This window comes from Ptychodera flava, chromosome 15, assembly GCF_041260155.1.
Source record: "Ptychodera flava strain L36383 chromosome 15, AS_Pfla_20210202, whole genome shotgun sequence".
In the NCBI taxonomy this organism is placed as follows: domain Eukaryota; kingdom Metazoa; phylum Hemichordata; class Enteropneusta; family Ptychoderidae; genus Ptychodera; species Ptychodera flava.
Genome location: NC_091942.1, coordinates 17,543,132 through 17,568,275, shown reverse-complemented (window position 1 = coordinate 17,568,275; position 25,144 = coordinate 17,543,132). Strand labels below are relative to the sequence as shown.

The following is a 25,144-nucleotide window of genomic DNA, read 5'->3' as shown; positions in this document are numbered from 1 at the left end:
ATTACCCTTCCCTTCTTTACGCTTACCCTTCACTTTGGAGATCAATGACGACAAGTTCCTCCTCGACGAGGACTACCAACGTGTGAGGATCATCAAACTCGCACTCTTCATCGGTGTCTGAGATGGTGAAGAAGTCCAGCACGCGGGAGGTGAAGTCGAACACGACGTGGTTCTTGCCTTGCATGACGGTGATGCAGTGACGGTCACCGTAGCTTGCCCGCGGCATACCGCCAGAGAACACGATGAATGCCTCTCTGTCCAGGTGAAAAAAGATATGATGTTGTTACATACTTGGAATATCGTTGAGAATTTAATGAAAGTAGAGCTACACCCACTCAGATATAATTTGGAATTTGTTAACCATCGTAAGACATGTTTAGTTTTACAAGTTTAAACTGAAAAGGGCACTCTTCCACTTATCCAGATTAAGGTACTTTTCTTTTGGTATGCCAGAACACGTTAGTCATTTAATGTTCTTGAATCACGAACAACATCTCCCGTTTATACAATGTATGACAAACTCATCGAGTCAACAAATAATTGGCATTAATGCCATTACACATCTAATTATCAGAAACTGAGTAAAGCATGCGTCTAATTTGAAATATTTCATGGAAAATGCTGAAGTCACTGTTACATAACTGCATTCTTGGTGCAGTGCTATCATCACATTATTCAAGGGAGATACATTATCAGATTTATAGCAATTCTTGACATATATTAAATATTTCTAGAGTGTTAAATGTCACACATAATTGAACTTGTCACGAGTAAATGTCATTTTCTAAGTGCTGGCTAACTGTGGCATGTTTGCTCTACCTAGAAACTAAAGTTTTTTTTTTTTTTCACTTTGCACAGGCAAAAATGGCGGTAAAGGCACATTCAAGCAGTACATACCCTTTGGTGGACAGCCAGTTGACTTTGGTAACAGCCTTGCATGGGAATGGTCCTGAAAATGAACAAGGAAAACGCGAATCAATATGGATATCAACAGCACTTTCTAGGAAGTAGAGTGAATAGCTCCCTCTAGAGTTGAAAAATTGCTAAGCTCAGTCACGGGAGCGTTGTGTGGCACTCATATATTTAAATATTTAACACATTTTATGACACTGAGAAATAATAGACCTTTATTACTGTTTCTATTAAAGATTAAAAAACACTATAAATTTTGTGGACACAGGCAGAACAAATTGATGCAATCCTGGAGGTATAAAGCATGAAGTGAAAACTGATCACATATTTCAAATACACAGTTAACAGGAGACCTCCGCCATGATAAACTCATGCATTGTATCATTCTATATCATTTAAATAAAAACAAAGTGGATTCAATACTTGAACAAGTAGAGCATTCTAATCAAGCCCACACGACTAAAATCATGTCATTCATAGAAAAAATCTATCAATTTCCCCTTCAGTGGTAGGCCAACATAACCATATTTTCCTCAAAAACACTTGATTGTTTATTCAATAATTTTTGCACACATCATCTCATATTTCCGATGAGGTCAGCCGGGTGTTCTGACGTTCCCGACAAAGAATGTCACCGCTTTTCAACGCACCACTTCCTCAAAGTCCTGTGCCAATTTTGAGGAACAGATTCTTTCAAAGAAAAGAAACGCTAAACTAACAGACGACCACTTGTACGTCTATCATTTCATCTTCATGGAGATGGGGGCACGAAAAATTAATGATAAAATTAATCCTGAGATGAGCCATTTGCAAATTCAAGGCTAAAAGAAAAGGTGTGCGTAATATTGTACACTGCAGCCAATGAAGTGAGACTGCCCAGTGTATGATACAACATCGCGTTTCAAGGTCAAATCCTGTTCCACAATAAGTGTATATTGCAACCTTGACACAGAAAAGAAGACCCCACATCCTCGTAAAATGTCTCTGATACATCACCACGTGATCAATACCTGTACATCGGTCACGTAGTGTTCGAGAAAGCAGTAACCATCACCATTGTTCCGATACAATGCGAGGTGATTACGGTTCGATTTGAACAGATATAGATGGTAGGCACAAGGATTTCATTCCGGAAATGTATGAAAGGCCATCAAACATCTGATTCAGCGTGTTTCAGCGATTTTTGAATGGTGGGCCCTGCAACTGTACTGCATTATCTATGTCACACAGTCTGAGCATTTAATGTCAATTTGCAGAGTTCCTTGCAAATAGACATATACCAATAAACATCCCTAAAACACCTGCCCTCAGTCATATTGAGCAATTTGAATTCAATCAACCAGCTACCCACAATCCAACACTGAGTCCAAACCCCTCCAGCTCCACCCAGATCAGGAAGTACACCTCACATCTAAAAGTATCCAGCCGTATCATATCCAAAATTATCGACATCCTAAAAATATCAACATTAGCCCATTAAAAGTAAATACAGAGACACACAAGGCAAATCTCTACAGGCACATTCGTGCTTTTAAAGAGCTTAAATTATTATTTGCCCACAAATGCTGACAGGGTTGCGACACAATAAAGAAGGGCGTGTCACCGTGCACAAAGTGGATAACCTCAAAACCAACATTATTTTTCCTTAACATACAGACACACAGATGTGATGGAAGACACAAATATAGTTGTGTCTTGTCCAGTCTTATGGCAAGGCCTCTCTGTCTTTTCTGATAAAGTCAACTCTCAGACTTTACCAATAACTGAACACAATTGATTTGAGTGTTATCATAATTTGGTAGTCATAAAGTGACTTCAAGTAAACACTGTATGAAACTGCACTTAACCCTTTGAGTGCTGTAATTTTTCCCACCAAAATTTTAGTGCGACATTTTACCAATTTCTACGAAATTTTTTGTAATTTTTTTTATCATTTTGGACCCAACGGACATCACATTTTATTGGCGCAAGTTCTTCATCAAAATTTTGGCAAAAATCTGGAAAAATTTGACTGGGGTGCATTTTATGAAGGCATCAAAAATTGACTTTGGTGCTCAAAGAGTTATTAAAATCTTTTCTGGTGGGAAAAACAGCACCCTGACATGTAACACACCATGGAAATGACATAGGTTCTAGTCGTGACATAGATTTCAGTGGTTATTTGTCTCAACAAGACAACGGCGTTTGTTTTCTGGGGGCTGAATGGCAGCATTGTTTGTAGTAAAACACACACACAGAACAAAAAAACTTCAAATTTAGTAGCCGAGAACAATTAAGAGCCTGTTGAACTAGAGTGGCTTCAGCTTGCAAGACTGATTTCTCCTTACAATAGTAGCAGTGTCTCCCAAAAAAACAAGGCCTGTATTATTACTTTTCCTTTTTACAACTTATTGTACAGCAGAATTTCTTCCTTTCCTTGTGATGGCATAGACATTCAAGGACAACAGAAACGTCATTATGAGAACAAAATTGCTGAATATTTGTGGATGACAGGATAGGCAGCACACGCTATAGCTAGGGAGGTTGATGTCTTTTGCTGGGGAAGACCGGGACACGACTGAAAAGGACAATTGATTCATGCCTCAACAAAGACGGCCATTGTGCACAGAATAACTCCGAGTATGCACACAAGACAAGTCAAATCAGACATGAACACGACACTTTCACCGAACAAGAACTGGACTACCCTGAACCTTTGCTGCAAAGCTGACCAAAACTAGACTTATTTTAAAAACACAGGACTTAAAAGCAGTTGCAAAGCTGAACATGAGGATCCCCCTGACATGCAGTATACAATGATGACTCACAAGCCCACACTCCCAGTGTCATGATATCACTTAACAAGGTGTTCTTTTTTTCCGCATGCCTCTTTGAATATTGGATAGCAGCCAGGGTTCACAGCAAGGGCATTTTGTCTTCACTGGGATTACCGTTGGCAGCAGTTTGACAAACAACCCTTTATGTACCATCTGATGTACAAAATTATATGATCTGAGTGTCTATTTTATCACACCACAACAAGCATACTCATAAACGGCCAGACAACCTTGAAAATGCATCATGAATATTTACTCTTTATCTCCCTCCATTTTGCTGGAACCTGGTTTTCTAGGCAGGAATACAGCGGCATGCGTATGTATGAGAAACGGTGGTCTCATATTGCAATATTGCTGTTTTACAAAATGCTGGTTTTGCTGCTCTGTGTTCAAAGTTTACAAAAACATGCATGAGAAAACAATACACTAGCTTAAAGTGCACTCTGGGAAGTATCTCTTCTGTTCTCATCACAATATTGCAATTAACAATGATAATTATTTAAAAAAATATAATTTATGAGTAAAATTATCTAACAGCTTGAATAGTAACATCGCTGTCATTTTTTTAGCTCTACAATTACGTGAAAAAAGTGTCTTCTTCATGTTCACAAGCAAGCAGCCGAGTGAAGGAAACAGTTTATCTTTTGGCTTTTATGCGTTTTATTTAGTTCTGTTTTCCTTGATAATCATAGCTGTTAGAATGACCTGTGTGATGGGGCAAGCAATCTCCTTGTTAGGAAATGCCTTCAACTATTGTGGTGCTTCATAAAAGGTTTTTATCTGACCTCTCGAGTGTCATAAAGTCTGCTGTGCACAGCTAGTGACTGATGACAGACTCATTTCAGACAGAGGAACAGAATTATGTTAAAAACCTTGCAAAGAGGACCCCATTCTTCGTGGATACAATATCTGCATAGTAGACCAATGACATCACAATGTGCATAAAAAAGGACCATTAATATATATTTGCAACAGCTGTTCCAGTCTTTAAAATAACTGAATTTCGCAAAATGTAAAACACCAAAGAACCAGTGAGGAATTCAGTAGAACATACGGTTATAAATAATCTTCCATAGAGATTGTTCGACTAAAAAAACCATCACATTTTTACACTGAATACACATAGCATATCAGTGAATGATCTACATATCAATCACAATTTCTTTTCACACCCACTCTTGAACTCATGATCAAAAGAGCCATAAAAATGACTCGAGAAAATTGTGACGATTTACAACTTACAGATCGTTCCAGACACTCACAGATTAGTTGCACTACTGAGGGCCAAAGACAACTTTTGTAGTCTATATTTAATGTACCCGAGTCAACTTTTTTCAGATTTTTGCCAAAATTTTGATGAAAACCTGTAGCCAATGAAATGTCATGTATTTTGGGTCCAAAATAATAAAAAAAATTTACAGAAAAATTCATAAAAATTGTTAAAATGTTGCACTAAAATTTTGATAGAGGACCAAAAAACTAAAATGAAACTATCCCGAACCATTCACAATCTGTCTTGAGTACCCAATACCACCTAACCTCCCTGTCAAACATTCTGTTTTCATGAAAGTTTCTCTCATTACCAGAAAACACTGCTTTGTTTTCATTGCAAGATTCATAACTGGGCCAACGGCTAGCTTTGTGTTTCAAATTCCCCCTTGCATAGGTATTCACGGAATGTCAATGAATCTCTTGGTTAGTCGGGTTGCTGAATCTACTTCAGTCTGTGTTCCCCCCCCCCCCACTTGGTGACACTCCAACTCCTGAGCACCACACACCACAAGTCAGCTGCTCCCTCACCCTTATACCAAACACCATAAAAAAAATGAAAAGACTATGAAAGTTCTTTTAGGAGCCTCATTATTAAAACCCTTGTAAATCGTCACCTTAAGACTAGCAATGGACTGAGGTGGCCTATTTAGACGTACTGACAGTTGAGTTGACAATACAAATTATCCCCTCCCCTGACTGTGTACATCCAGGACTCGAAGCAAATATCAAATGACAGGAGCAAGATCAAATTTCATTTCATTCATGAATAGATTCTTTCCACCCGCCGTGATAAATGCTGAATGAACGGATTTCATCTTGCTGACAGGGAGCAGAATGCCGTGTAACACTATCCTCTCAACTGTTAATTTGGATAAAATGCCAACTGTCTTACGCATCAGAGGAACTCCACCTTTCAACTCTGACAGCTTTGGACAAATGTAAAACAGTGTGAAGAAATTACATGTGCAAGTGTGCCATCACTGGTGTCAGATACAGAGAACATTAATTTTTGGGGGAGGGAGGGAGGATTAGGTTTAAACTGGGGACAGCAGATATGCTGACAATCGGTCCAGTAGACTTTCTTTGAAGACAGTTCACCTGTAATGGCCTACTGAAATGATTTATTATCAGAGTGTAATTAGTTTAACAAGTACGTCTCACATTATCTCTGCGCCAGACTGGTCACCAACTCACTCGGCCACTACTCTCTTTGACTTCTAACTTCAAGTCTTTGCTTGGCACCAAGAAGAACGCCGGGAATTTGACCTAAATAATTCCACAAAACTACTACGGTAACCCTACATCTGGCTTCCGGTAGGAGCACAACTTGTAAACCGGCTGGTATTACTGGGCATTATGGTAGGCTCCCAGAGGGAAATTACCCACAACAGTATTTCTACTCTTAAATTGCAAGAGGGCTGCTGTAATGATGTTGTACGAGGAGCAGACACACATCAGGTAGCTGCGCTGTCTCCTCTCTGCAGGGAAATCATTTTATTTTCGAAATAAAACTAAACACAGTGAAACGCTTCGTTTACAAAATACAGCTGAACATGGCAACAAGGAACTTCCACAGGGAGCTAGCATTTCCAAACCAAATCAGTTCAAGCTTATGAGGGTAGCATGTCTTGTGGGAAGTAAATCCCAACCATAACATGACAAAATTTCACCAAAAATACCTGAATGGAAGTTTTACGATGACATATGTTTGCAAAGGACTTGAAAATTCTAATTCAAATTGCATACGAGCTGAATACACTTTCACTCAGTACGATTTGATTTGACGAAGTACACTTTCAAATCTCTCTCTCTATATCTCTGTCACACACATGTACACCACACACATTTACCACCTCTGGAAGCACTTATATGGTGCATATTATCCTCATCCTTCAACACAGCTGTTATCGAAACATCAGATCCACTACTAGGCCAACGACTTTTTATGGTTGATTCTGTGATTGCAAGGACAAAAGTAGGAGAGTTTTTATGGACCCATGAATTTACCAAGGGTCACACAACTATGACCCATATGGCAAGCCGTGATTTTACAATAACTACAACATCCATACCACGTACGGTGTGTGCAACAGCTACAATTACAACTTACAGATCGTTCCAGACACTCACAGATTAGTTGCACTACTGAGGGCCAAAGTCAACTTTTGTGGTCTATATTTAATGTACCCCAGTCAACTTTTTTCAGATTTTTGCCAAAATTTTGATGAAAACCTGTAGCCAATGAAATGTCATGTCTTTTGGGTCCAAAATAATAAAACAATTTACTGAAAAATTCATAAAAATTGTCAAAATGTTGCACTAAAATTTTGGTTGGAAAAATTACGGCACTAAAAAGGTTACAATGGCTGAAAACATTTGCAGATGTTCATCTCTAAAATATCACGTTTTCCTATCATCTTACTAAATCATCAACTGGATTGTCAGTAGTTCCAGGGCACAGCTTGGAAACCCCTCCAAACAACTGCATGATAAAAGTTCTGCAGGTGTAACCGGGTTTCTTTACGACAGACAGTTTAAATTTCAATATCTGGATGCCATCCATATTCATAGCAGATTCAAATGTCTGTTTGACCATATGTCATAATTTAGTGCACAGAGAAAACATTTTTAATGAGCTTATATCCTTGATTTGCTAATTGGGAGTTGTTTGTGACTTTTATCTCTGTGCAGACAACCGAGCCTGGCTAAATGTAAATTACAAGAGAAAGGGGAGAAAAATACTGCTCATCTGACAGTCGGGATTATACGAGGTTGAGATTTGGAAATCTGGAAGCCGGGATTTGGGGAAACAGTCACTGACTGGGAGCATGACTAATAGGGATTCAGTAAAAATATGGTGATATATTGTAGTATGGCTGAAGAGTGGGGGGAAAGTGGCAGCATATGGGATTGGGTTTGATAGACTAGAGTGAAGACTTTGGGTGGTGTTGAAAAAATGAACAGCAGTACTGGATAACAGGTATCTAGTAAATTGGACACCGGAATGTTAGTCTGGTATGGAAAATGCACATGGCCAGGCTGGGCTGAGATGAGGTGAGCGGAGATGTGTTTCAGTGAACAGTGCAAAAAGAGTCTCACTTGACAAAGAAATGGGAAACAGCACATAATAGAGCTAACCACACCCATCTGACTACACTGGTGCCTCCATCATTAAAACGCTGATGTCTTTGGAGTCTGTTCAATGTGTGCATTCCTGAACCGATATCTTTACTGAAATGATGACAAACTGAATCTCAGACACAATTCAAACTCAAACTCGTCTGATACGCATTATGCATTTCAATTATCCTGAGCTTCAATACCAGTACAAGAAAACAGCAGGTCAAACCCAAGCAATTTTCAACCGATACATTTGTCTGTGAAATGTGCCCGGTAAAAATCCCATCACTTTCACATTAAGTCCTTGTTTTTTCAACCTTTGTGACACCATTATGTGAATGCGTGATACAACGCCTGTCAAAATTATTTTTCCCATCTCTTTTTACAATGCAAGCATTGATATTCATTTCAACTACACGGGGAGTATTTGAAAGCTTGCAAAGCTACGGTGGCTTCTTTCTTCACCTCGCATAAGAACAACACAAAATTTGCAGATTGCTAGTCCCCTATCTGACTGAATACAACTTATAGAGAATTTCAATATTCAATATGTTGAACACTTGCATATTCTATTCCCTAGGGGTGTGTGCATCCCCTGTCTTATACATAAACATTGCTCTCTCCCCCTCCCCCCCCAAAAAAACTTGATGTCCTACTTTTCAATGCATCTAAAGCTACTCCAGCTTTGTAGTCTATTTATCTCCATTTCAGATGTGGAAAGATTGCAAAGAAACGGTTTGTTGTCCACAGCCTGAGATTGAGATTCAGATCAAATACAGTCTGGATTTCCATGCCCTGGAAATGATTAATGGTTGATGTGACCTAATCTCTGTGCCTAATGAATCCCTCGGTAATTCCTGGCTAAACTTGTAAACATCACATCTCTGGGCCCCTGGGCAAACAGGTATTCTCTATATCTGTCTGCTCTTGCAAGATTTTTTTTTCCTGTTTAAATGAAATATTCACATATTTCCCTCTTTTACTATTACCGGCCACCTTTTGATGACAGGACACACATTTTCAAGTTGTGTTGTTTAAATAGACTGCAACTTCAAAAATTCATATAACACCAGTAATGGTATTATAAACAGAATATCAAAATTTTGATGTGATAAAAATTGAAAAAGACGGCATCATAAATCCAGATCCCCTGAGACTTAGATGTTCATATTTGATCACATTTTCATCTTGACTTTGATGATAATTATCAAATTATTAACACAAGTACCAGCATAATTTTGTAATATCAACTCGCTTGAAATGATGTACCGTGTTAGTAATGCTCTCCCCTATGGTTACATAAATGTAATCATTACTTCTGAGTTTATTTAACTAACACAGGGGGTGGCTGTACTACTCCCTGCTGTTGTTTATTGTTGTTTCCGTTAATATTAAAATTCACGGCGATTATTGAAAATCCAGGGCCCCTCCCTAGTTACTTGCAGGCCACATTGACTTTTGCAGGCAATGCTGACTTGAGTTTCGTTATAATTACCCAATAAACACACAGCCAATCACCTTTGCCTTGATGACAGACATTCATTCTATAATCAGAGGATGCAGGGCCAAATCTGCCAACTGCTGAGAGCTAATGGTCAAAAATAATATGTCCTATCATTTATTTTTCCCTGATTATTTTGGATGAATCTGTTCATGGTAGCTTCAAAACCTAATTACAAATCAAACATCACCTTTCACAGGGTAACATTCACGACACTTGCTGTACATCCTCACAGTTCACACATTTCCCACACAGGTGCCCGAGTGATGTTTGCACTCGGCGAGTCAGCCCTCAATTTTGATCTAGTTTCTATTTTTATGCATCATCATGTATTTTTACTGGCACACGAAAAATCTGCCGTTTGGCCTCTTCCATCCCCATTTTGGAAATACAGTGACCTCTTTTCAATGGCAGACACACACATTCTACCTGAAGAAAGGGTAAAGGGCTAGGCATGAATGGAGCTGATCATAGTCCGGTCCACACAGCTTGGTTAGGTTGCCACAGCACAGTCTCGCTAACCAACATTTTCTTGAGTATCGCTGCAAGCGCTAACAAGCTTTTAATACAACATGGTTATTTATTACTTCAGCTGACTTATGAGGCATCACATTTGCCGACCCTGAAAAATCCAAACCACCACTAAAAGTCAAACACCAAAGAACACGCTATAAGCATGAAAGCAAAACCCCCCAAAAAACACCTGTTTTGGAATGTCAACAGGTGCCAAATGATGATGATAATAAAAGGAAGTCACGGATGCCGATGGCAAGACTACACATCCTTCCATTCAAGGCGGATACAGGCACGCTGGCATTCAAGAGAAATCTTGACACACATTTCCGTACATGTGTTTCCAGCACCAATCCAAAACGATGACGTACAAGCCTTTATGATCACCCACTGGTAACCTGGACTTTTTATTTCAAGCACTAAAAGAACAGAGTTCAGTCAACTATTGCCAGTATTTATGAGAGGATAATAAAAAACCCTTGAATTCAACACTATTAGGGTTAAGTGATGGGAACAGCATTGATAACAGAGTCCTCTGCTGTTAAATATTTTCAGCAGTGTTTGATATGGAATGTACACCGGGACTATTATGACCCCTTCAAGTCAAACTTTCCAGCAAGATTTGCTCACTGCTGTTTAATGATGTCAACCATCTCCTTGTCCTCCCCCCTAGGGTGTCCTGAACACCGGCCCCAGACAACCATACCAAAAAGCAGCATTGTGTTTAACCAAGCTTTGATGAAGCCAAAAGGCCACAAACGCGGACAAATGGAGATTTTAGGTCCCACAGCTTAAGTTGATGGGCCGCAGATCCCCACTAGATGACCTCGCCACCTCTTCAATCCAAGAATGCCCCTAATCTTCACTTCACTACGCATTCGCAGCTACTTAATGACACCAAATCTCTGATACACATTTACGACAACTTCAGCATGTTGGCCCTGCATCCACTCTCTGCCTACACAGTATTCTCAATCACCAACGAGATTTCCAACAAAATTGTTTCAGTGTGGCGGCTATCAACAATTATATCGTGATCCCTGGGCTTCATTACGCTCAGAACCAGACTCCTCCCCTGGTGAACATGCCGGGATAACCTAATCTCTTCCGCAAACAACTCTTAGGTTTCACTTACCATATGGAATAGTGGGCTCCTTCTCCGGCTTAGTTGGGTCACTGACATTCCAGATGGCATAGCTACCGTCGTTGTGGGCCGTCATGAACTGGGTGCCATTGCGGTGCCAAGACAGAGACTCCAACTGCTGGCTGCCCACGTAGGTCTGGTCGGCATTGCAGGTTTTGTTGTCCCACAACACGATCAAACCACGATTGTAGCCGATCAACAACTGTGGATGGAACCGAGAAAGTGCATTGGTTCACTCAATTCATGCAGGGTTGTGAGAAAATTCTGCAAAACAAGCTTCATTTGAAACCCTGGTGAACCATAAAAGCTGCTCAGTAAATATGACACGGCAGATCACCACATAGCAATTTTTTCATCAGTCCTGACAGAAGCTGCTTGTATAAAATTACGAAACTTGCTGAGACAATCGTATTTTCACTTAAAACCAATAAAGTTTGCATTAACATGCTATTAACCTTCAACACTTGAAAAATACCAAAGCACGATACTGACAACTGTTGGTGTCACCCCCGCCTTGAAAAATGCAATATCAATGCTCTGGACTTGCTCACCTTGTTAGGTTCAGTGGGGTGGGCAGCAATTCCTTCAACCGCACCAGGATTGACCTTATAGTCATCAGGCACACTGTAGGGACAGTTGGAATCACGAATCCTGATTAAACATAGTTAGCAAAGGAATTTCATGTAGTAGTACTCCCCAGACAACCGACACATCACATACTTTTTCTCGTGAGCATTTACAGTTCAGAGGATTATATGATGAAGAAATGTAAAAATGAACACAGTGACGACATAGACAGGTTATTTCTGTTGTTTTCACAGGTCAATATCACAGAGGGAAAGTTTGATGGAAGGCATTTCAAAAATACTGGTAGGTTCTAAGAAGTAGGTATGAAATGGAGAAGGGTAAAAAATATAGGGGGAGTTAGATGCAATTTTATTCCACAAATGATCAAATTCTCAGGTTAGTATTCTCTCTACGTCAAGTTCACAAATAACAGACATTTGGTATCATTCCACAACAAACACATTTTGCACCACGACACTTTCTAAGATGAAAAGGCAGTGAATGAACATGTTTTTTTTGAACACTTCCATCATGGCTTAGGGCAGTGGCTGGTAACTTCCAGAAGTCACCAAAGCTGCGAGTTGGATAACATCAGGGCAAAATGGCACTAACACTGGGGAGAGGCTAAACAATTGAAAAGTAGATATTTAACACCTAGAGTTTTGATAAACAACTGGCATACCTAATCAAGGGACAGTATTTTGGCCATGGCCCTTCGTCAACCCAATCGGACATAGTGGGAACCCCAGTCCCGTGTTGGCACACTTGGTTATTGAGGATGGGTTGCCTGCATGGATTCAAATTTTAATTTGTCTCGCATATAACACAAGTTGCAGCTTTTTGTCCATCTGCCATTTTGCCCTGAATTTTATCATGCTGTCTATGGAATGCTATGAGAGCTTGCAAGCGTTTTATTTAAAAGTTAGCTACTTTCATAAAATTCTACGGTGCAACGTTGTATTATCACGGTAACATAATGTGGATGCCGAATGGAAAGATTTAACCAGTACTAATAATTGTGAGTTGCAGTCTGCTGACAATATGATGCTTCAACAGTGCAACATATGTGTGTAGCTATCTTTAGTGTAATTATTCAGTCAAAGAATACCAGTTTCAGGAAATATGAAGACTAGACGACAGGCAAGTTGGCATCTAAAAATAGAATGTCATAGGTTACACAAGCATATGCGACTTTAATTCGAAACATCCCAGAGGAAAAATCCACTGCTTGACAGAAAATATGCATGGAAACAAAAAAATTGTAATCTGACGACCGATTTCAGAGAATTGAGGAAATTTCATCAGCTGGGGGCAAGACTTACTTCTGCATGACAACATCTTGGTAGATGATGTGTTCCAACAACTCGAAGGAAACCACATCCAAGACATAGATGTTGCCGCCTTCGGTTCCGAGGAAAAGATGCTGACAATCAGGAGGCATGCAGCAGACGGTGATTTTCTGTAGTCTGTGAGAGAATGCAGAAAACGATTAAAACTGCAGAAACAGAAAACGCAGGTAGGCAGAGTTACAATTAACCCATTGAGTGTCAAAGTCAACTTTTGTCGCCTCTATAAAATGTAACCTAGACAATATTTTTCAGGTCCAAACTTTTTTAAACATTCTCTCCAAAATTTTGACCCAAAACTGGTGTCTATGAAAAGTGCTGTCCATTGGGTCTAAAATTTTCAAAAGAATTACACAAAAAATCATAAAAATTGGAAAAATGTTGCATTAAAATTTTGTTGGGAAAACTTTCAGCATTCAAAGGGTTAACTGGGACATCTACATAAGAAATGGTCATCTGCTGAATACTGGCTACTTCAGTTCAACTCATCCAAGCCATCTACAAATACCCTTACTCCACCAACTTAACATATGAAAGCCACTTGAAAAGCACACAAACTGAATTTGCAATGACCCACTGACACATACCTTCCCTCCAGGGAAAATTCTTTGACCTCTTCCAAGATGGAGTTTCCATCCTTAATATTGACTTCCCAGAGATGCAAGGTATTGTTCTCCAGCAGGCTGACAACACGGCCCTGTGTGGGTGGGGAACAAAGAATGGTGGATTGCAGAGGCTCACACGAACAAGCAACACTTTGTTTAGTATTTCGCTGACACGCCCCATACTGGATGGATCATTTCTCTTTGCCAATATGCACAGTCCAGGTGGTACTCTTTACATTAGAAGCAACACGTCGACATTTTCTCAACCCGCTCCCCCACCCCTTTCATGTACAGTTCACCAGCATTACCTACCTTTATTAGGCAATATTAGTCCCTCATAAAAATCTAATTAGCTTTTCTTAGGGTAAAAATAAAAAAAAACAAACCTTGTGCTTCTTTTAAAATGGTGACAACATTAGTAAGGAATTGGGATTCAATGAGACTTTGAAAAGCTATGACATGATTATTACAGTCTTGCTGAGTTCAACCCTGGATTTGTAGTTTGACAAAAAGTCCCAGGGGCGGCGCGGCTCTCAAAAGCCATCACTAGTTTACATTGTGCAGTCTTATGTGACACAGCTTTTATTATTAGAGAGAGTCCCTTCTATGTTTGATTCACACACATTTTCCCCCGGCTTATTTTCAATTACTCTTTCATTGATATAAAAACAGAAGTAATACAAAGCAATACTAATACTACAACAGAAACTAGTTTAGTATTAATTCACGTGCAAACATGTACTTGAGCTATGTGAGCTGTTTCTGCTTTTGATATTTATCAGGCCGAGTTGCAATTTACATTCCCAGACAATTACTTTTCATAATCCAACTTTTGATAATCTCTTCCATGCTGTATCTTTCCCACGTAATATTTTCTCCTGTCTCAAAATGATACATCCAAACCTTTGTACTGGACTCCATGGCATGTGTTAGGGGTTAACCAGTCCCACATCATAAACCGAGTGCCAGATGCAACAGAAAAGCAATATCTGTTATGTACAACTTTTGCTTCCCCAAAATATATTTATTGACTCTCCCCAAACACCAGTCATGGGAACAGTTGACATGCTGTACTGAAAGCAGCCGCATCATACAGTCAAACAGATTTTAACACACAAATTACCCACTCATATACCACAAATATTCTATCATTTTATAGCTCACTCTTTTTACTGCCCTCTCTTATCAGATTTTTCCCCATTATCCATACCACAGTCGGGCTATTTGCTTCTTTTCGGGTAATATTCCATTTATATTGGCTTTTGCACAACTTTAATGGTTTGTTGAAACAATTATCTCATGCAAGCACAGTGCTACCATAAAAGCTTTCAAACGAATTTGACATCTTTGACAACTGTGAACAGGTATCTTTGTACTTCAGAAAAATCCATGAAGTCTACACACCCAAAATACGTTTTTTATTCAAAGCTTCTGTAACCCAGGTCCCATTATGTTCCTGTCACATCTGTATGTGTGTGACATCCCTTCCATGGTTAGTAGCTATCTTGGCAAGATTGTGATTACCGAATGCTACATTATTTGCATTCATCAGATTTCCCACGGCGACAGGAAACAGATTCTTTCAAGTCCAGTATTGTCATTTAGAGCACAACTGAGAAAGTGATGTAATGTGAATCTTTTCACAGGCCCAGAGGGTACACGCACCAACAACCTGCGCTTGCATAACAGCTGCTTTTTAATTGCATTATGGACCAGCCATTCGCTGAAATCTATCAGGAATATTTTTTATGGACAGGGAGGAGTTCCTACACCGATTCACAAGCAGAGATATGCCAGTCAGTTTCTGCATTGTTAAAAATATGCTGAACAATGAAATCATTCAGGTCCACTGGTCTGCAGCAAAACAATACTAGTATTCTTGGTGGCTACCTCAAAGCTGACATTGGAGCTCCACGGACCCTAACACTACTACTTTGTATCAAACAAGTCTCCTGTCATGTTCCACAAAAACAAAGAGAATTCAGAGTACATCAACCGTGCTTCGCAAATATGGAATTACGCAGCATCTGAAATGCAACCACCTCTGTGACATGAGTTTTCTTGTTCAAACAGGTGCAGTCGCCGGCAATGCTGGTATTGAGCTCGTTCAAGATTCATCTAATACAGTGCGGAACTTGCTGAATGAAGCCCGCTTTGATTTTTAAAATTTGCACACTTATAGTTTTCGTCCAAGAACAGTAGCAAAAAATTATCCGAATATGTGAAATATTACTAAGTATCAAATTGAAATAGAATATATCTTTATGAGATCATATTGAGAGGTTCTCATGTATTATTAATTCTACAAGAGTCAATCTAATGACAGCGTTTCTTTAAATAATATTTTCTGCATCACACATTCAACCTATTGATTTCTGCCTGGCTTCCCTTTAGGGCAGAAACAGTCTGTCGGGACAGCCACACCCATCTTACTGAAAACCTATGTACTCCTTGCCTGCAGAGTTTAATCACTATGAGAATTTGAAATTTGATTACAAATGACGTGCAAGCAATCTATACGGGATATCTGACACAACAAACGGTTCCATAAACAAGAACTGGTGTACCTGAGCAGACTTTAAACCTTGACATTTTTTGCACTATATGACTTAATAAAGTGTACTTTACTGTCAAATTATCATCCTGGATAAGTTTGTCACAGAAAGACTTGCACTTCAAATCCAGGGTACTGAAAATTATTTTTTTCAAAAACAGTAAACAGTTGTAGACGTGCAGGTGTAAATGAAAAAGCGCTGTCAGCAGATTTTTTGGAAGCATGGCAAGAACAAAGATGGAAAAAAACTCACCTGATCCGGCAGGAAGAAGAGTTGATTGACGGCGCATTCTTCCTTGTGTACCCCCATGAATTCGACACCAGCTGCTCCATATCTGAGGTGACGTTGGTCAAGGACTGTTGCGACTACAACATTAATTAACCGCACTGTCACATCAATGATTTCATTCACACACCTGCATCGCTTACATGCAAAGGTTTCCTTTTATAGGCTGGTTGTAAAAACAATTATGTCTGCATGCTTTGTACCCAGCTAAAAAATATGTTCAACGGGTCTGACATGACTGTATCTAGCCTTTGTTGCCTAGTGACAGACTTTGTTCCTATAGCAACCAGGTATATGCAGTGTCTGTTATGTTTTCACTGTTATGTTTTCAGAGGTTAAACCTAACATCTTTGATAAACAAACAGTCAAGACCTGCAAGAAATAAAACTATTCTTTAAACATTTTCTAAAATCACAAACAGTATAAATACTGCAAAATGAACTGAATTAATTTCTGGCTGGCACATAAATCATGCTAAAGCCCTAATATCTAGTTTTGTACTGTCTGTATTTGGTGAATATCAACAGGGGGAAAAAAAATGGTCAAAGACTGATTGCATGGAGATTTCTAGAAATCTGTACAGGGTGTATAGATTTGAAACCGAGGTCAAAGTATCAAATCATGTAAAATGGCATTGTGGGTATGGATAGAACTGTACACACCTGCAGGTACAACATAGCAGGTGAGTCACACTGTCATATCTTTGGGAAAAATGTCATGACCTGAATACAACAACTTTTTTTGACTTTTCGGCCAAAAACTGTGTCTAAATACCATCCCATCACATTTCTGTCAAGACTTCTAGAATTGGTACAGTTTGCTGGTGATTCAACAATATAGGTACAATTTGAACAAATTTGAGCAATGTTTCAAACCTGCAATGATGACTCCATTACGTTCAAGTATGAACACACATGAGCATGTAGACTAATTTTTTAAATAATGAAAGACTGCCTATGGACGTAGGAGACCTTGATACCAGATACTGGATGGAGTGTGTTCTAGAATATCAAAATAATCTAGACTGTAAATGTATTCCACCCAACACAGCTGTGTCAAACACATCTAAGATTACATCAGAACGGGTATGGCCAGAGAACTATTGCCATCTACTCCACCCAGCGTGTATCCTTCCCTTCCACTGGTACAGGTCGAAAACACTCATGAGAAACAGAAGCGTATCCGGCACACTTTCCGAATGGTTTTCATCTTTTCTGAGAATAACTGCACAGGATCAATACCTCGGGTAAAAATACTATACTGCCAAGTCACCAGGAGTTCAGTCACAAATTCTAGGGAGCAGACAAGTGGCCAACAATGTGTCAATATTTATGCATCATAATCCTTTTTTTTTTAAATTTCCACTTGATGTATAAATACACTCAACTCCAACTGCAGACGGCGTATTTACATACTCAGCAACACGGCCATTTCAAGCAAATAATAATCACACTCACTGCATAAAGGTAAAAAATATCCATTTCACTTTTCAATGATTCAAGACTGATTTCAGAAAATTGATGACCCTTCTCACTAGAAACCCAAATAAAGAAAAATAAAACTCATGTTCACACAAAACCGCAACTTTGACGTTGGGGAATATCAAATTTTGACAGAAACCGCTCCTGTTCAAGCTATTAAATTGCCACTATGGGCAATATTTCTGGAATGTTAATTGAAATCAATCGGCGTATGTGCCGCACATTTCCTGAATCGAGATATTTGCCATGTGAAGTTATTATGTATGCTTGTATCACCGGCGGCTCTCTCATTTTTTGATACAGTCTGCGAGACTGCCAACACCAGATGGCAGATAGGAAGGGTCAGATTGGCATGAACCAAATCCCAATTATAGTACATTTTCAATATACACACTTTTTTTTCGGCAACATTGATTAATGGGATAGATTTCACCCACATGGAAATAGAATGTTTTGGTACTGAGTTAAAACCATTGAGAGTGACTGCAGATATTTAATATCTCCAGGAATGATGCCGTACAATTCTATGCCTGTTCTTTTAACTCCCACGTGCTTGATATTACCGGTACTCAGAGTCTGTGACTGGCTTTGTGGCAGCCTCCCTTCTGTAAGACTGGCCAATCAGGGCCGACAAAGACACACAAATTTGTGGAAACCAAAACAAACCACCTAAAATTTGACATTAACCCTTTTCCTGCCAAGTCCATATTTCGCCTCCACGTCAAGTTGGATAAAAACTAGTGAAGTAAAACATGTCTCATATGGTGCATTTTAACAAAGACTTGAAGATTTGAAGGTCCCTGAATACAGAGATACTGTGAACATAATTTTTGCAGACTAAAGCTGTTATAAACAGACCAAGCCAAGTGGGTGAAAATACACATGGTTTTGGCTAAATACCGCTTTTTTACCGACTTGGCAGATGGGGAAGTGATACTGTCTGGCAGGTAAAGGGCTAATTATGTCGAAAGAACAGATCCTGAAAGCTTTGGTATAGTTTGCACGGACTGGACTGTTGATAGATTTATGCTTGTCCGCTCAGCTGGTGAATTTATCCTTCTAGTGGACGAGGAATTTCATGCAACAATCTAGAATGCAAATAGAACAGGCTGTGTAGTCAGACTGGTAAACTTAACCCCCCCCCATACTTCAACCCCCCCCCCCCCCCCCCCCCTCACACGTAATGCATGTTTTCTCATTTAAGGGCATTATGAACTGCCATCAATTTCACACTTGCAAATTGCCACCATGAAATTGTAGCGTATTTCTTGCACTAAGTCCGTAATATTATTACACATTTCCAAGTGTAGGGTTTCAGATATAATATATTCGTCAAAATATCAATTTCAATCAAAACTTATGATTGAGTACATTTCAACAGATGCTCCAGATTTTGAAACTGAGAACAAATATTTGACGTCAGTTTCATTTCACACCACAATTTCACCAATACTCTTCCGTGATATTTTTTTACATTTCCGTTCAGCTTCAGATCCTTCCATTCCATTAACATACGAAATGAATAATTGATCTTAGAAAGTTATGAAAGATGGAAACAAAACTATTTCATTAATGTTTAAATTTTGTGATGTGCGTGTTGACATTCCATTTTCAAAAGCCCTTGAAAATCTACTTTTATTGCCTTTTCATCACACTGTAAAGCTTTTCAGACTTGCTGTGGGTTTTAAAAGCCATTTCTCTCACAGCCTTGGCAGCACTAAAGCCAATAAGCAGTCAGGCATAGCAACTGGCATCGAGGTAATCTTTACATACTCTCTAAAACGATCACTCCTAACACAAACTCCATTGATACATAGTCCAGTGCCTTAATGAGCTAGCTGTAAATAGAGCGAGAAGTTTTGTTTCCACATATAGCCCACATGATTGCAATCTTGTCTTTCAACAGAAATGGGACTTTCAATCGTAATTATCTCATAGGGAGGTAGAAACCGTGAATCTAAAATTACTAAAACTGTACTGTAAAATTTGAGTAAAATGACCTGAATAAAATAAAATATCATAAAATTATTTTTGTTTATTTTCAGTATTGAAGTAGAACTATTGCAATCTTTTTGAAAATGTCTGCCTTTAAACATAACAGTGCACTCACTCTCTCTCCATATCAGATTGGATACGATATATTCTTCAAGAGAAGCTATACACGGTTTGACTTGCACAGCCTGGAGGCACATCTCATAGGTTTACTCAGTACATCTTGAAAACTGCACTGCCTCCTCAGCAGTTTGACCATCATTTCAAGTTTGCCTAATTTAGAACATGCCCCAGTTTAACTTTTATTCTTTTTTCTAAAATTAACCGGGCAGCACCTGTTACTGGTAACAGCAATTCAGCGAGGTCTGGACATACCATCAAAGCCCACGTTCCCTTTCACTGTGGTATCTCTGTACGATGGATGTGTATCAAAGATCACAGAACGTGCAATTGTCCTCTCCGCTGGTATTGCCTAACCTTAAAAGGTCTTGAAAGGTCAACTAAGTCTTCTCTGTTTCATGCCACTAACCCCTCCCTGTTGTGCACTTGTGGTAAAACCCACACGTAACAATCCAAGCGAAATGGTCAATTCCATTCAGAAGCGGGGTATTTCTAAAACTCATTGAAGTGGGTTCACCTCTTCAACCCCGACTGCATTTGTCTTCTCAGGAAGGTGTGTTCCGGAACCAAAGGGTGAAACAAACAGCCACCCTACGGTTGGAATTTTAGAATTCCTCTACTGAAAGAGAACGCCAACTTTCCACCCACCATAAGGCTGGATAAGAGAGACCCGGCCATTATGCTGACAGTTTCAATGGCAAAACGAGGCATTTTCAGCAAAATAAAAATGCGATGATTCAGACACCAAATGCTTCATTCAAAATTGCAGCTCTGAAAGAAATAAAAGCTGTTGGACCATCGGAGAAATGCAGAAAGAGACAGCTGAATGAAAAGTTGAACAATGAATGAGCCCACACAGTCCAGCCTGTAATAACTTGCAGCTTCACCTTCTTGAATAAGCCTTTGCACGCACCGTGCTGTGGGGATAATACAATGTTAGAACTGTGATTGACACTGACAGGCTTTCACTGCGAGACGAAGCCATGGATAACCAGGAAATAAGTGAGGTCAAAATGGTGATAATCAACAGAGATGACACTCCAGCAAAAAAAAACCAAGTAAATAGTTCCACAAAATTTGACAATATTTAGGTAAAATTATTGGGTGTACTGACATTGCAAATAAAAATGTCTCTCTCACTGCGGATCTGTACATCAAATGACAACACAGTAATGAAATTGCTCACCAAAGTCTTTCAAACACACATTAACACCATGTCCATCACATGTTAGCATCAAATGTTTGAAAAAAAAATACCATCCATTAAATGGCTGTAGGTGAGACGCACACCTATTGTCCCTTGCTGGAAACTGTTGATTTGCCGGGGAATGAAATGGACGTACAAGGAGGGGTTTGTGAGTATTTTAACAGCCATTAACAGCCTAGTGTTTCTTAACATTAGCTGCGTACATACACAAAAACCTATCAGTTAGGGTTTAAAGCTCTACAAGATGGTAAATTCTCCAGGCCAACGTAAGAGGTACTAAATCATGTTAAGCACCAATTTCCCCCTAAATCTCTCACAAAAAGGCTCACTGACAGGAACAATTTTCCGTTTATATCTCAAAAACATTTTTTTTAAAAGCAAGCTCTTGACTGCAGGCGGAGTTAATACCAGTCTTGATAAACAGCAACGGCAGCACATCTGAAGTGGTGACTCGCTTGCTGCCATAACAACCTGTCTCGTCTGCAGCCATGGCAACCAGACACCGTCTGATCGGCTCCCTTGAGTATTTTCATTTTTGTCTTGCAAAGAGCGTATCTATCATTTCGAGTGTCAGGAGTTGACAGATTTCACTTTAACTGGCACATGTTCTCAGGTCTTTAAAAAAAATGTAAGCCATTGAAAGTGGGGTCTTTCCAAGATTAACGCTGTAAAGGACGAAGATTTCATTCCTCATTGCCATGGTGATACATCAATTGTACATTTCCTTGGCTTTTGATGTTGCCGTAATCGTAGGCTTAACTGTTCCCTTTAACAAACTGGCAATTTCCAGACCCATTCGCTTTTGGTATAAATATGGAAAGTGTTTATTTACTCGCATCAACAACTGATTATTGTTTCCTAAAATTGCTCTGAATCACGTTTACCCTAACCAGATCAGTGACAGACAAAATCACAGCATTTCATTGACAAGCAACACAGCAGATTTTTGGAGCAAACATTTTGTTGTACACTTTGTGACACAATTATGAATATCTCCGATATGCCTTCGACAGAGCCAATCAGCAGTCTCCACATTGCGAGAAATAAAATACATGAATTCATGACATGCTATGTTGCCATGTTGGACACACAAGACCGTGGTGGTAGACTCATTTCAATCTCTGGCATAAACTCATTTTCCATGTATCTAGGGTGAAAATATCAGCACTTTCTATAAAAATTTGGGTCAGACTGACATTTCAGAGAAAAAACAATGCGCACTATTTATGACACATGAAATTCTGTGAGACGAACTATTTTGTGATCCGCCGATATAAAAACTTATTGAAATCACTTCACTTTTTTTAAACGTAGGTGCTTGATTTACTCATTAATTTCTATATTCAGTGACTTGCTCACTTCAAAATAATTGGCAACAAAAACAATTACTTTCTCATCATTTATACAGTTGTTACACTAAATGCGACAATTGTTTGAAATCTGATAGCGACTAATACAATATGCGAAACAGCAGTTATTTATATCACGATAAAAAGACTTGTCTCTTGGAAGTAAATGATTAGGTTTATAACATTATAATATGCAAATGATCACAGCCACAACCCGAGAACCAACCAGCAAATGGAATAATTCATCTCTATAAACGGGACCACCTACTGTAGTCTGTCTCTTAATGTAGATCAAACCATTCAAACAACAGGGGGGACAGCCTGATGAAGGAGGTGCACAAAATATAGCCAGCGGCAAACCGTTTTACAATATGCCTCACATGCCCTGTGATGTATATAATATGTTCAGGGTAAAATGCATTTTGCTGTAGACTAGATGATTTCAGTGTATTGGAAAACTAGTGCTATTCTGAGCCGACACGTCAGTACTGTCACCAGCTGTGGCATGACATCTATTGCAACAAAGTGGATTAGCGTACATCTCACACGTGGCGCCTCTCCAATTCAACTTTCCCTTTTTGAAAGGCCTTGGATAGATGGTGTTCTACAGCTCCATCTGATGCCCCTCACACACACAATTTAAAACAAAGATGTTAAGCTACCCATAGTGTGGACGTGCGACCACTTTTGGCATTGTCCTTCCATACGAAAAGATACACAAGACTTTGTAACAGAAAGCATCTGATCAGAGACAGAAACAGTAGCCAGGAAAAATACCAATCCCCGCCTACCAAAGTTTCACCCTCTGAAAGTGAAAGCGTTTGATTTTAAGATTCAAAGAGAATGAGTGATTTGTGGAAATTTCCATGAGCTTTTACCATCATATTTTTTCTGCAGAAAATGAAAGTGCCATGTCTGATGTGTGTAATGTGAAATATTTTGTCCGCTGAATCATTCTCATAAACATCAGTACACCATGATCACAAGCCTACCAAGTCACCCTTGCCCCTTTCTTTCATTTTACTAGTTTTTTTTTTCAAAAACAATTTCCTTTAACTGCTTTTACTCTTCATATCACCGAACAAACAAGTGGTCTAAACCCAGCCTGGAATTTACATTTGCATAGACTGGCACAAACAGCTACAGTCTTTTTTACCTCCCTCTATTGAGCACAAGGTCATTCTATTGACAGCTCACTGAATAGCTCGGAGACCGTTCCCATACATACACTCGCTGGGCAGCCAAGGAATCGAGATCACGTACGTACCATCCATCACAGCCTTGAGTAGATAGAGGAGGAAAGCAATAAGGCGACTAACAAGGGCACTGCTTTACTAATCTTGTTTGCAGAAATTTGGGGTACAAGACATGAGTAACCTTCACGAGATGTGCAAAAAGCTGGACAAGCTCAGTACCTGACAATAACCTTCGGGCAGACTTTGTGAATGACAAAAGTGGATGTTGCTCATTAGCTCCAGAAACCCATATACTGAGATGTAGAACACCTCTACCGAAAATACCTCTTGAAATGTTAATCAAATACAACAACTCTCCCAGAAACACTTTTCACCAATGTCACTCTTTCCAGACAAACTGCCATTACATGGCTGCTAAAACAGACAAGACTGAAGATAAACTGTATCATACAAGATCACAAACACTGATTTTCATACACCTACCCTCCCCCAAGCCGGCGTAATCCAAATGAATTAGCATTCTTTTAAATTTTGCCAGATTCAGCTGAAAAAATAATATTTATCGACGCGTGAAAATCAAAAGACTGAACAAATGAATTTCAAGGGAACATGAGTAAGGATAAAAAATCCTACAAAAATAACAGTACCTAATATATTAACCCTGGCAAAAATTTTAAATTAAAAATAAACTACGAATTTAGCATTACACTGAAAAACAGCTTCTATTAAAAGAAAATAGACATATAAACTCAAAATAATAAACGCTGACTGGGGATTATTGAACAGATCATAGACATCACAGTACAGTGCACCTACTAAACAAACTTGTCAACACCAACTATCTTGTAGACAGTCTGTAACAATCTGATGCTCAGAAATGAGCTGTGACCCCAGGGTCAGCACGGGGTCAAACAGTTGATGTAGAGGCATACCGCTGACAACACGCCAATAGAAAACGACGGCCCTCATTAATCAACGAGTGATCTGTTTTAATATCAGTGCACACTTTTGTAATCACCTTCTGTAAACTCTGCTGGTAACATCATTCTCTGAGAAATAAACATACATTAAAAAGAATATATATATATATATATATATATATATATATATATATATATATATATATATATATATATATATATATATATATATACACACACATA

At 39.1% G+C, this 25,144-nt stretch overlaps 1 protein-coding gene across 46 annotated transcripts in view; it reads right to left on the bottom strand.

The window, feature by feature from the left end:
- LOC139151368 (lethal(2) giant larvae protein homolog 1-like) overlaps positions 1-25,144 on the bottom strand; it is a 73,974-nt gene that overhangs the window by 17,043 nt on the left and 31,787 nt on the right. For 29 of the 46 annotated variants that reach the window (XM_070724123.1, XM_070724082.1, XM_070724085.1 and 26 more), the window contains 7 exons: positions 16,604-16,685; positions 13,779-13,888; positions 13,168-13,311; positions 11,830-11,902; positions 11,270-11,480; positions 898-949; positions 27-254 (listed from right to left, as the gene is read on the bottom strand). In XM_070724123.1, the coding sequence (XP_070580224.1) occupies positions 27-254; positions 898-949; positions 11,270-11,480; positions 11,830-11,902; positions 13,168-13,311; positions 13,779-13,888; positions 16,604-16,685 (900 nt within the window). Of the gene's footprint in view, positions 1-26; positions 255-897; positions 950-11,269; positions 11,481-11,829; positions 11,930-13,167; positions 13,312-13,778; positions 13,889-16,603; positions 16,686-25,144 lie in introns of all 46 variants that reach the window. The other 17 variants (XM_070724077.1, XM_070724096.1, XM_070724118.1 and 14 more) reach the window with 1 other exon arrangement.